General features: G+C 50.0%; 6 protein-coding genes across 6 annotated transcripts, besides 1 other annotated feature; 5 read left to right on the top strand and 1 right to left on the bottom strand.

Annotated features, from left to right (window-relative positions):
* Positions 1 to 117: 117 nt before the first annotated feature.
* ACLA_048210 (uncharacterized protein) lies at positions 118 to 3,376 on the top strand (the record flags this gene model as incomplete). The annotated part of the gene is made up of 9 exons (XM_001271777.1): positions 118 to 124; positions 192 to 266; positions 332 to 408; positions 461 to 619; positions 684 to 803; positions 851 to 1,695; positions 1,752 to 1,786; positions 2,600 to 2,757; positions 2,810 to 3,376. The coding sequence occupies 9 exons, from the start codon at positions 118 to 120 to the stop codon at positions 3,374 to 3,376; spliced, it is 2,043 nt and encodes a 680-aa protein (XP_001271778.1).
* A 310-nt stretch (positions 3,377 to 3,686) lies between these two features.
* On the bottom strand, positions 3,687 to 4,601 carry ACLA_048200 (TMEM53 family protein; the record flags this gene model as incomplete). Its single annotated transcript, XM_001271776.1, has 1 exon — positions 3,687 to 4,601. The coding sequence occupies one exon, from the start codon at positions 4,599 to 4,601 to the stop codon at positions 3,687 to 3,689; it is 915 nt and encodes a 304-aa protein (XP_001271777.1).
* Positions 4,602 to 5,194: 593 nt separating this feature from the next.
* ACLA_048190 (uncharacterized protein) lies at positions 5,195 to 5,823 on the top strand (the record flags this gene model as incomplete). Its single annotated transcript, XM_001271775.1, has 3 exons — positions 5,195 to 5,493; positions 5,557 to 5,757; positions 5,805 to 5,823. 3 exons carry the CDS (start codon positions 5,195 to 5,197, stop codon positions 5,821 to 5,823), a joined length of 519 nt encoding a protein of 172 aa, XP_001271776.1.
* Positions 5,824 to 6,425: 602 nt separating this feature from the next.
* Positions 6,426 to 6,449: a microsatellite.
* A 431-nt stretch (positions 6,450 to 6,880) lies between these two features.
* ACLA_048180 (uncharacterized protein) lies at positions 6,881 to 7,520 on the top strand (the record flags this gene model as incomplete). The annotated part of the gene is made up of 3 exons (XM_001271774.1): positions 6,881 to 7,042; positions 7,101 to 7,175; positions 7,248 to 7,520. 3 exons carry the CDS (start codon positions 6,881 to 6,883, stop codon positions 7,518 to 7,520), a joined length of 510 nt encoding a protein of 169 aa, XP_001271775.1.
* Positions 7,521 to 7,812: 292 nt separating this feature from the next.
* ACLA_048170 (uncharacterized protein) lies at positions 7,813 to 8,139 on the top strand (the record flags this gene model as incomplete). Its single annotated transcript, XM_001271773.1, has 1 exon — positions 7,813 to 8,139. One exon carries the CDS (start codon positions 7,813 to 7,815, stop codon positions 8,137 to 8,139), a length of 327 nt encoding a protein of 108 aa, XP_001271774.1.
* A 313-nt stretch (positions 8,140 to 8,452) lies between these two features.
* ACLA_048160 (putative MFS transporter) lies at positions 8,453 to 10,756 on the top strand (the record flags this gene model as incomplete). Its single annotated transcript, XM_001271772.1, has 1 exon — positions 8,453 to 10,756. One exon carries the CDS (start codon positions 8,453 to 8,455, stop codon positions 10,754 to 10,756), a length of 2,304 nt encoding a protein of 767 aa, XP_001271773.1.
* Positions 10,757 to 10,906: the final 150 nt, after the last annotated feature.

Below are 10,906 nucleotides of genomic sequence, written 5' to 3'. Positions count from 1 at the left end.
TTATATAGCCCGATACTGCAATTCCAGGCGTATAGGGGTCCTCCTCTGTGACACCAAGAGCCAGTCTTTGGTGAATAGTGGTCTGCCGGTCATTGAACCAGAGTCGAGAGATTCATGATGGCAGGTATGTTTCGATGATCACTGCTTGTTTCTGTGACCAAAGATCAGAAAAGATCAGCTGACGACTATAGATAAGGTGCAACAAGTCACACAACTTCTGAATATCCTCGAGAAGGATCTCAGAGACAAGTCTCTCACCTCAAGTCGTAAGACATACATGGATGAAGTTCCCTTGAACAAATATTTCTAATCCTATGGACTATGTGCACAGAAAGAGTTGAGAAACTTCTCCAGTTACGACAGTACGGCACAAGCCCACGTGATGCTGGTCCGATATATTCCCAGCGGGTAAGACTATGTCAATCCCCTTGGGTTCCGCTATTTCTGATCATTAATTCAGGGAATGGAAGTTTTGGGAAGATATGGCATTGACGGAGAAACGCCAGATGTGCGCCGTGCCGCGTTGCGCTGCGTCGCAAACGCCCTCCTGCTAGATGAAAAGATGCGCCAGATCTTTGTGGACACCGGCTATGGAAGTAGATTGGCAGAAATGCTCAAGGTATGGACAAGCCTTTTTCTTTAAAAGAACAAAAAACGTCTATAAAAGCTGACGCAGTATCCAGTGCGATACCTCGGACGACGAGATGGTTATTAGCCGGATACTCTTTCTATCCACGTATGATACCACTTTGGATTATGAGGAGCTAATCAAGAGCCACTCGCTCGGCGATAATATCAACTATGTAGGCTCGTTTGCACTGGAAGAGATACCATGTACTGACAAACACAGCAAATCATCCGACATGCAAAGCAGTTTCCCAAATCTGGCAAAAAGCCGTTGCCACAAATTGATGAACTGGCGCTCACTGATACTTTGAAATTGATATTCAACATCTCCAAGTTCTATCCGGATCTTTCTTCAACTTTTTCGCCTTCAATCCCTTATATATTCAAGATCATTAGCCGCATCGATATCCCACGGAACCCCCTCGATGGTCTGCTAGGCTATCTTCTCAACTGCCTATCGACTCTTGACCTTGAGAACAAGAAGGGCAAGCATTTTGAGAGCAACCCGATCTTCCCAACAATCAATCAGAACTGCAATGTCGATAAATTAATCAACATCTTAGATCAGGCCGTATCCGTCTATGACGCCAAGGATCTTGCAACGAAGGCCATTCCACTTTTTCATTCGCTTGTGACCATATACGAAGTGGCTCCGGATGGGCCGCGTAAATACATGCAATGGCTGCTCCTGCCAGAAGATAATGATCGCAGTCAGCCGATTGGGACTTCCGACACGCTTTCTTCGAAACTCCTCAGACTGTCGACTACGCCGTATCCAAACCTGAAGATCGCCATTTCGGAGCTCATGTTTGTTCTTTCCGGAAAAGACGCTGAAAGTCTCACAAAGAATATCGGTTACGGGTTTGCTGCCGGGCTTTTGGCCACTCGTGGCATCGAGATTCCTCAGTCCGCAGGAGAGGCGTTCGCCACGAACTCCAATGGCTTGAATCCGGATGTCAATCCAATCACTGGCCAACGGTGGGATGCCGAAAGACAAGATACAGGCCCACCCATGTCGAGGGAGGAGAAAGAAAGGGAGGCAGAGAGATTATTCGTGCTGTTCGAGAGGTAAGTCGTGGCCGTGTTTGGAATCACAGACCTTCTGGCTAACACACAGTATAGAGCCAGGGCCACTGGGGTGCTCAATGTGGAAAACCCAGTCAGACAAGCCGTTGAAACGGGACGCTTCGAGGAACTGTCTGACTCCGATAGCGATTGACGTACTATTAGCAATCCATGTTCCTCATTGCTGTTTTTACTTTCCATTTGGAGGACTAGCACATGGCTAATCCCCGCCATTCTATTACAGCCATCGACTTGGGAACTGGCCAGAAATAGTAGTGGGTCCTGTCATAGGGGTGAGTGAGATGCTTAGATTTCGACTTAAAGGACATTAGTTTAATAGTGTTTTTATACTCCATATAACGATGAAACAGTTAGCCAGCAGCCAAAAACAGCTATACTCAACGCCATTTTATGAGGACCTACTAACCATTAGCATCCTTAGCATCACATGTAAGTAATCACATGCCCACCAGGGTTTACCACTATGGCCTGTACTGTTTGCTTTTTCCCTGTTTTATGTGCCTAGTCCCTGATGTTTAACTGTCATACTACTGCTATTACCTGAGGGCTCTTTTAATGCTTAACTATACCTTATTTCCCTTAAGGAGGGAGCTATTTTAGCTCCCCTCTTAACTATCTTATTTACTCTAATCCTATAAAGCCTATAATAACTATAAGACTCTCATACTTCCCTTCCTTTACTTTTAAGTAACTTACTTATATACTACCTATATATTTATCCTTTACTATCTATTTTAAAATAGCTAGAGAAGCTTACCTTCTATTATTATTAATATTTTTTTATATTTAAGAATCTCTTGTACTTATACCCCTCTATCTACCATATAGTACTTACCTTAACTAATTAGGTCTAATAATAATAGCTATATAAGTAGTAATATTCTAGATATCTTTACGCGGGGCAGCACATTTCACGGCCTCATCCTCTACAGTTTGGTCTACTATGTGCCCGAATACTTCCAGTCGGTCAAGGCCTACAGCCCTGTAATTGCTGGTGTGGCTGCGCTCCCACAGACAGTGACCGTCGTGCCCTGTGTTATAATGGTAGGAGTAGTAGTCGGCTTCACAGGACGGTACCGCTGGGCCGTCTAGGTAGGCTGGGCTCCTGACCTGCTTCGGTGTGGGCCTGCTCATTCTGCTCGAGTCCAACACCACTGTTGTGCAGTGGATATTCCTGGAGGCTGTCTCGGGTCTAGGAATTGGGCTGCTCTTTCCATCCATCGCTCTCGCGATCCAATTCTCTGTGCCGCAGCGCCAAGTCAGCACGGCGGCGACATTGGTCTTGTTCTTCAGATCCACGGGACAAGCGATTGGCGTTGCTATCGGAGGGGTGATTCTCGACAACCAGCTCCAAAAGCATATGTTTGATGCGGTGGCGAAGGGAGCTGCCAATGAATCGCAGGCACAATCGTTGAATGCCATTACACTGGTCGAAATATTGAAAAAGCTACCGGCCGACTCTTCTGAGGCGATCATGGTCCGGCAGGCTCTGGTAGAATCATTCCAGGTGATCTGGATGGTACTGTGTGGCTTTGCAGGCCTCAATCTGATCCTGAGCATTTTCATCAAAGAGTTTCACATGAACCAGAATCATGAAACGGAGCAAGGCTTTATGCACGAGGTACCAGAAAATAACCCTAGTATAAAAGCAGATCGCAATTGATTGATGTTTCCAAGGTTCTCCATATCTAGCAGTATGAATGCCTCGATGATGTTTGTTTTTTTCTGCTGGACACAGTACGCAAGTATGGTTGTATGCAATCCCATTATTGTAGAATAAGCTGCCTCCTTCAAGCGGATTCACGTTTCTAGTTGGAGCAGAACGAATAGGTATCAGTGTTCCTGATTCTATAATGCGGCATAAAATCAATAATTTGAACAGCTTTCAGGAAGCCCGATGGATGAAATTTCATGTGAACGGTCCTATTGTGTGCTTGCATATTATGGGTCGCCTCACAATTGATCAAGTTTTGTCAGAGCCGACTCCGGGGCTTATCGCCTGACGCAGATTCTGGTAGCCCAGGAGGTCTCGTGGTCCGCCCTCGCTTCCAGAACCTTTGAACCTCATCCCAGTATTGATTATAATGATCTCTCACCAAGCCGCAATGTGGCGCGTCCGGAAAAGCAACCCCTTGAACCGCACATCCCAGCTCAGATTTAGCTTCTTTCTGATGGGACACCACATCCTCCCATCCAACCATTTGATCAGCCATCGAGTACAAGTATAATCGTGCAGCTGTCGCCCCAAAAACGCTAGGGTCATTCAGTTGCGCGCGCAGGTCTCGTACAGAACCCATCCACCCCGTCTGCTGGAGACCATTGATAATGCCAATAACGGGGTAAAGTAAAGCCTTTCCTACTGTTTGGACGGGCAGAGAGGTAGGTAATGAGTGTGCAGCCGCCTGGTATGCCCGCTTAAAGGATGTATCGCCAGGGCAGCAATCAAAGATAATACCACCGAGATATCGGCCAAATTCTGAAACGGGATGAGTGGGATCGCTCTGTAACGAGAGAGCCAGCTGGATGGCAGTATTGCACCCGCCATGTGAGAAAATATGTAACAGAATAGAATCAGTGCGTTCTTCCCCGGTGGCAGAGCCAATAAATCGCCGAATCACATCGCGGGCGGGGGCCAAACGCGTGTGGAGGACATTGAAGGGGAGTGCGCTGATCTCCAGTATGCGCGTAGTGATCAGAAGGACTGCGGAGTTGGTGTACAAAGCTCGATAGCCAGCAATGTAGTTCTGGATGCGCCGAGGCGTTGCACCACCGAGCCAGGTACAGAGTATGATGAGGGCGGGACTGCTCGTCACACGTGGCTCTAGAGGCTGCAAGAAATGTATGTTTTCACCGATAGGTTGTAGAGGGTTGAACGGGACTGCTTCCATGGCTTCTACTTGTGTGTATTGGATTTGTCTGACGGTAAGATCATTGAACACCGATCATTGGATAACTGTTCGGGGTTCGTTGAGCAGGACATACTTAGCTGAGTTCGAGAATAAAACACAGCGATAAGCACTGTCCCGCAATTATAGTGGGCCCGGCCCGGCCGCCGCCCAGGCGCCCAGCGGTGGATACAGAGATCGATCCATGTACAACATCATCTCCATTGGGCTCTCCAAAAGACTATGTGTAAGAGCTTTAGTTTGAATCCGCAATGCAACAACACTCCCTGTATTGAGCACTCTATGGTAGTGTCCTGATAATCCTACCAGTAGACCCACATGGGTAGGGGCTGGGCCTAAACCCACTACGAAACATCTGCCTTTGTCCTACGGGGACGGGGATGCAGCCAACTGGCGTAAAGCCAAGCACTTTGCTAGAAACGTACTCTACGATTCTAATGTGTTCATTCCCAAGTCCAACCCCTACTAGTTGTGCTTTACTCAAGCATAACCGGGTTGTGGCTCTCTTCCACGGCAAGTATATGAAAGCCGAACCACTACTTGGATATATAGCCTAATAGGTGCATCTTACAGAGATGGGTCATGGCATCCATGACCTATTAGCCAGGACAAAGTACACCCGCTTCCATGGCTACAGACTGCCCCCTGACTTTGGTGAGACGCCTAGCATTATGCTCGAGAATTGGTGTTGGATGAAAGATGTCTTGAAGGGACTCAGCTGTCATTACACCACACTACACCAGAATTACCTAGCAGACTGGCGCAAACAACATCCTGGCGAGCCAGATCCGCCAAAGGAAATTCCAAATGACTTGGTAGAGAGCCTCATCAAATATCGGTACTTCAACAGGGGACTTTACCATTTGTATCAGCTGTATGTTATGCGGGCGTCTGCTATGATTCCTGCCTTGTTACAGACACTAATGATCTGGATTAGGTCAACATCGATCTTTGATCTACAGATACACTCCCTGAGTACGGACAAGGAGATTGCAGACCTCGATCTACAAAAGCTGTGGTATGACCTACGTGAGGAGATAGAGGGGATGAATTTTTCTGAATGCAGAAATGGGTTTGCGTTTGGGACGTTCGGTCATCTAACGGCTGGTTATGATGTTTGTTACTATGCTTACTTATGGTATGTTATCCCCAGTTATGCCAACAGGTTATACTAACAGAAAAAAGTTGCACGGCTGTGGCCTAAGATTTGTTCCACTCTGTCTTCGCCCATGACCCGTACAATAAAGATACGTGGGATAAGTACCGTCGCGGAATTCTAGAACACGGTGGAAGTCAACCGGACCTATTGCGGATGTTGGAGGATTCCCTTGGGCGCCCTCCGAACATGAATGCCCTTGTGGAAGATTTGATACGGTCAGGTAGTCAGATTTAGTTTCAAAGATCGTTGATGATAGGAGAATTTGTTACAGAGAACCTAGGGTTTATAGATGAATCGACCAATCAACACTCTACTAACCTGATTCACTCATTTTCGTCCGCAGCCCAGGGTTTCAACTTCGGGTACACCAAAGACTTTCATCCTAGTTGATGCTTAGTAGATACCAGTCACCTTACACAGTAGATCAAGTAGGATCTATAGGGGCATATCTAATTCATGTAAACAGCATATAATGTCTCCTTAAATAAGTCAGAAAGACCTAATCAGCAGGCGCAAAGTCTTGCTTATGAGTGTTAAGTAAGATAACTTCTAATATAATAAACTATAGCTAATATATAGGACCTATAAGAGCCTTAGGGTTACTGGTACCCTAAACAGTATTTAATAGCTATGAGGGCTTTCACAAGGCTACCTGGCTACCTGGCTACCTGAAAATATTGCACTCTTATATGTATAAAAATTAGATTTAAATCTTGCCTTCTCTGCTAATACTATATATACAACACTGACTTACCCCATGGCGCATCTAGTGGTGAGACCTTGTGGTGGTGCCATGCCATCGCCAACCGCCGAAACTATGCCCGTTGGAGTTAAATGCGCGACTATTCTGGAGTGAACTAGATGTGAAATGTGATAGTTATGTGATATGTGATTTATTTAACCTTTTAGCGAGATCGGATATTAAAGCTTGACCAGGGGGGTCCTGAGATAAGGCTTCTTTCTTCCGTTAACTCCGGCCACCCGGCCAAACCCTAATTGAGTATTTAAATGCTACCTGTCTCCATGCTTGAGGAGTATACAACCCAAATCCAATCTCTTCTATACAGCTAGAAACTCGCATACATCATTACCCATCACCACTATGACTCAGACGGGAGGTCGGAACGAGCGCCTGTTGCGCCTCACCATCAAACTCTACAAAGGTCAAGCCCGCCAAGGTGGGGAGGGCCATGATTTTGCTCGCGACTACGTTGTCAAGGCGGCCAAGCTGCATGCTAAGCATGGCATCTACGCATACCAGCAGGTGAATCAGTCAACTCCGTAGTATCGGAACCCCCCATCTGACAGATATAAAACGATAGTGCTATTCGCCACCGGCATACCGGACGTTTGTCGATGGGATGAACCGCCGCAACAACCGCGGCTGGGTGATTGATGTAAGATACCGAAGATACCAGCCTCTTTACTGTATTCAACAATGAAAACTGAACAATCGAATCACCGAATAGGACCACGATGTGACAATCGAATTCTACTTCCGCAGTTTCGAAGAACTTAACAAGGTCAACCATGACCCGGAGTTCCAGGCTCTGCAGGCCAGTGAGGAGCCCTATGTCAACCGGGCGCATACCGTGGTCTCGCTGTCGTGGATCGAGAAATACGTCGATAACAACGAAGTGGTGAATATTGTGGATGACAAGTCGACCTACCCCGGTTACGATGAGTTGTTGGAGCTGTCGACCGCGCTGCCGACGGGGTCCGCGGCGTGGGTGAAGGAATAGATGAGACGCGCCTGTGTACTTAGTTTCAACTTGGTTGTTACAGTGATTGAGTTCCGTAGGTGTATGAAGTTGTATTCCCCATCGTTTCGTATATTGAGGGTAGTCCATTCGGCGTTCGGTGTAAGAACAGAATAGTCAGGGCTTTCGTGGTTTCGGCCCCCTGGGATTGAAACCAGCAATTTATATAACCATCACAAACCAACATCAACAAATGTACAGTACACCTACACCACCTACCCACTCATCACACAACCCTTTTGCTTCCAGAGAAAAACAAAATTCCAAGAAAACTATGGCCGACTATGCCTCCACCCCGTTGACCACCACCACCCTGGGGACGGCCCTCCTCCGACTTAGCCCGCTCATGATCTCCTCGGCCTCACTGATGCGCGCCTGGGACCAGCAGAACGCCTTCCGCTCGTTCCTGGCGCCGCCGCTCTTGCGCAAGCCCCACGACATCTGCGCGCATGTTGTGGTCGACTGGTTCGCTGAGTTCGCTAAGCCAACCAAGTGGGTGATCATCCTGTCGTACCCATTTGCCCTGATCATCGCCTTCATCAATGCCTTCGGGGCGCCCGGCGCAGGCCTCCACCCTGGAAAAGTCACAACGCGATTCTGATTGCATGAGGGAAAGCTTGTTGGGTGTGTTCTTTGTTCTTTGTCTCATGGAGTTAACGAATCTTATACCCTATAACTCCGTTGCTGCATGCATGCATGTATGCCACACTTTCAGACACTGAGGTTCAATCAAACAACAATAAGCTTCCCCCAAGCCCGATTGCCCCCATCGCAACGCCGATCTGCCATTTTGATCGAGTAGAAAATGGGAGCTGAGCTTGGGTTCAAACAGCCAGGTCTCCCCCGTCTTGATCATTCTCAACATTCTTTGACTATGCTACCATAATTCCCGCAAATCCTGACCACTTAACACAATGAGTCAGCCAGCACAACAGCGTCCTGCACCATTACCACAGCCCGGAGCGCGAGGCTGGAGGTTCTGGACCATTTTCCCTCCTCTTTGTATTGCCACCCTCTTCTCTGCCCTCGAATCGACCGTCACGTCGACCTCACTGCCCGAAATCACCGCTTCCCTGCACGCCGGGTCCAACTACACCTGGTTCGTCAACGGGTATCTGCTAACCTCGACCGTCTTCATCCCCTTCTACGGCCAGTTCGCCCAAGTCTTCGGCCGCCGCTGGCCGGCGATGGTCGCCGTGGCGATCTTCACGCTGGGCAGCGGCATCAGCGGCGGCGCCAACTCGACGGCGATGCTCATCGCCGGGCGTCTCGTGCAGGGCCTGGGGGGCGCCGGGATCGGCACGATGACCAACCTGATCATCAGCGACCTGGTGTCCGTCCGTGAGCGCGGCAAATACCAGGGCATCATCTTTGGGACCTTCGGCATCGGCATCGCGATCGGGCCTGTCATCGGCGGGGCGATCGCACAGAGTGGGCACTGGCGCTGGGTGTTCTGGCTGAACCTGCCCCTCGGCGGCGTGACGCTGGTGCTGCAGTTCATCTTCCTGCAGATCACCTTCCGGAAGGTCTTCACCTTCACGCAGAAGGTGAAGCAGATCGACTGGATTGGGAATTTTCTGCTGATCAGCGCCATGATCGCCATCCTCATCGCCCTCTCCTGGGCTGACACTGTCTATGCCTGGTCAGACTGGCACATCCTCGTCCCATTCCTGATTGGGTTTGCGGGCCTGTTCACCTTCCATGCCTTTGAGGCGACGCGCTTCTGCCGTGTGCCCACCATCCCCGGCCGCCTGTTCTGCAACCGCACTAGCACTATCACCCTCCTTAACACCTTCCTCTCCTCCATGCTCAGCTACTGGCGCTCCTACTTCCTCCCCATTTACTTCCAGAGCGTTCTCCTCGTCTCCCCGCAGCGCTCCGGCGTGCTGCTACTCCCTAGCGTCCTAATCGCCGCCCCGGCCGCCATTCTCTCGGGATTCGCCCTGTCCCACTTTGGCCGCTACAAGCCCATCCACCTCCTCGGCTATGCCCTGATGACCCTCGGCACGGGCCTGTACATTGACTACGATGCCCACTCCTCGCTGGCGAAGGTCGTGCTCTACCAGATGGTCGCCGGCTTCGGCGGCGGTATTCTTCTTACTACCTTCCTGCCTGCCGTGCAGGGCGCAAACCCCGCCAAGGACCTGGTTCCGGCGTCCGCGACGTGGGCGTACCTGCGTGCCTTCGGGAGTATCTGGGGCATCGCTATCCCGTCGGCCATCTTCAATAGTCGGGTCTCGTATTACGTGCAGGCCCGCGTGTCTGATCCGTCTGTCCGCGCGGCGTTGGGTGGTGGGGGTGCGTATGCGCATGTCTCGGCGGCATATATCCGGGCGCTGCCGGATGGGGTCAGAGAGGAGGTGGTCGGGGCGTATACGAGTGCGATGAAGAGTGTGTGGGAGGTTTGTGTGGCGTTTTGTGCGGTGGCGGTGCTGTTAACATTGCTAGAGGAGGAGATCCCCATGCGGACGACCGCGGTGGAGGGGGATTCGGCGCTGAGAGAGAAGAAGAAGGAGGGTGGGAGTGCTGATCCTGCGAATACTGCTGGTGCTTCTGGGGAGAAGGATGCTGAGGCGGGGAGAGTGGAGGAGACTATTCCGGTTGCTTCGTCGAGTGAGGGGTCCGGGGATGATGGGCTAGCCAATCCCTGGAAGGGTAAGAAGTCTGTTGTGGTACTAGTAGACTACCAGAACGACTTCATCTCAAGCGCGCCCAGCCCTGCTATGTCAGAACTGTCTACCACGATTCCGAAGCTCATACAATGCGCCCGCAATGAGGGAAGCGAAGTCATCTTTGTGCGCTTCCTGGGAAACACCAGCTTCCAAGGCCCCAGCTGGAAGCACCGCAATGCACTGCTTGGGAAATCGGAGAAGTGCGTCGAGGGCACCTGGGGAGCGGAGCTCGGCCCGGGCGTCACCCCTGAGCCTGGCGAGCGGGTCTTTGATAAGAAGGGGCTATTCGATCCATTTCTGGTCCCGGAGTTCTCAGAGTACATCACTAAACAGGGGTTCGAACATCTGCTGCTGGCGGGGTTGTACAGTGATGTCTGTGTTGATGCCACGGCTAGGACGGCCTTTCAAAAGGGGTTCTGGATCACTGTTCTGGAGGATTGTACTGCTGCTTTGCATTTAAGTCAGACCGAGCATTTGAAGTTTATGGAAAAGGTGTATGGCGCCCGTGTCGGGAAAGTGGCAGCCTTTTTCGGGACGAAGGCTTAGCTGGGTCTCTGGAGCGTAGGATTGTACTTGGGATTGAGTATGTAGCTTTCAACGCTGGATTAGAGAGCAAGAATGTAGATAGAGATTGGCAGAAGCGTGTCGTAGAGAAATTTTGGATTTGAGGGGTGGAAAAGTCGCGGCAAAGTGTGT

The sequence above is a fragment of the Aspergillus clavatus genome, genomic scaffold (assembly GCF_000002715.2).
Source record: "Aspergillus clavatus NRRL 1 1099423829800 genomic scaffold, whole genome shotgun sequence".
NCBI lineage: Eukaryota > Fungi > Ascomycota > Eurotiomycetes > Eurotiales > Aspergillaceae > Aspergillus > Aspergillus clavatus.
This window is presented reverse-complemented; position numbering and strand designations above follow the sequence as displayed.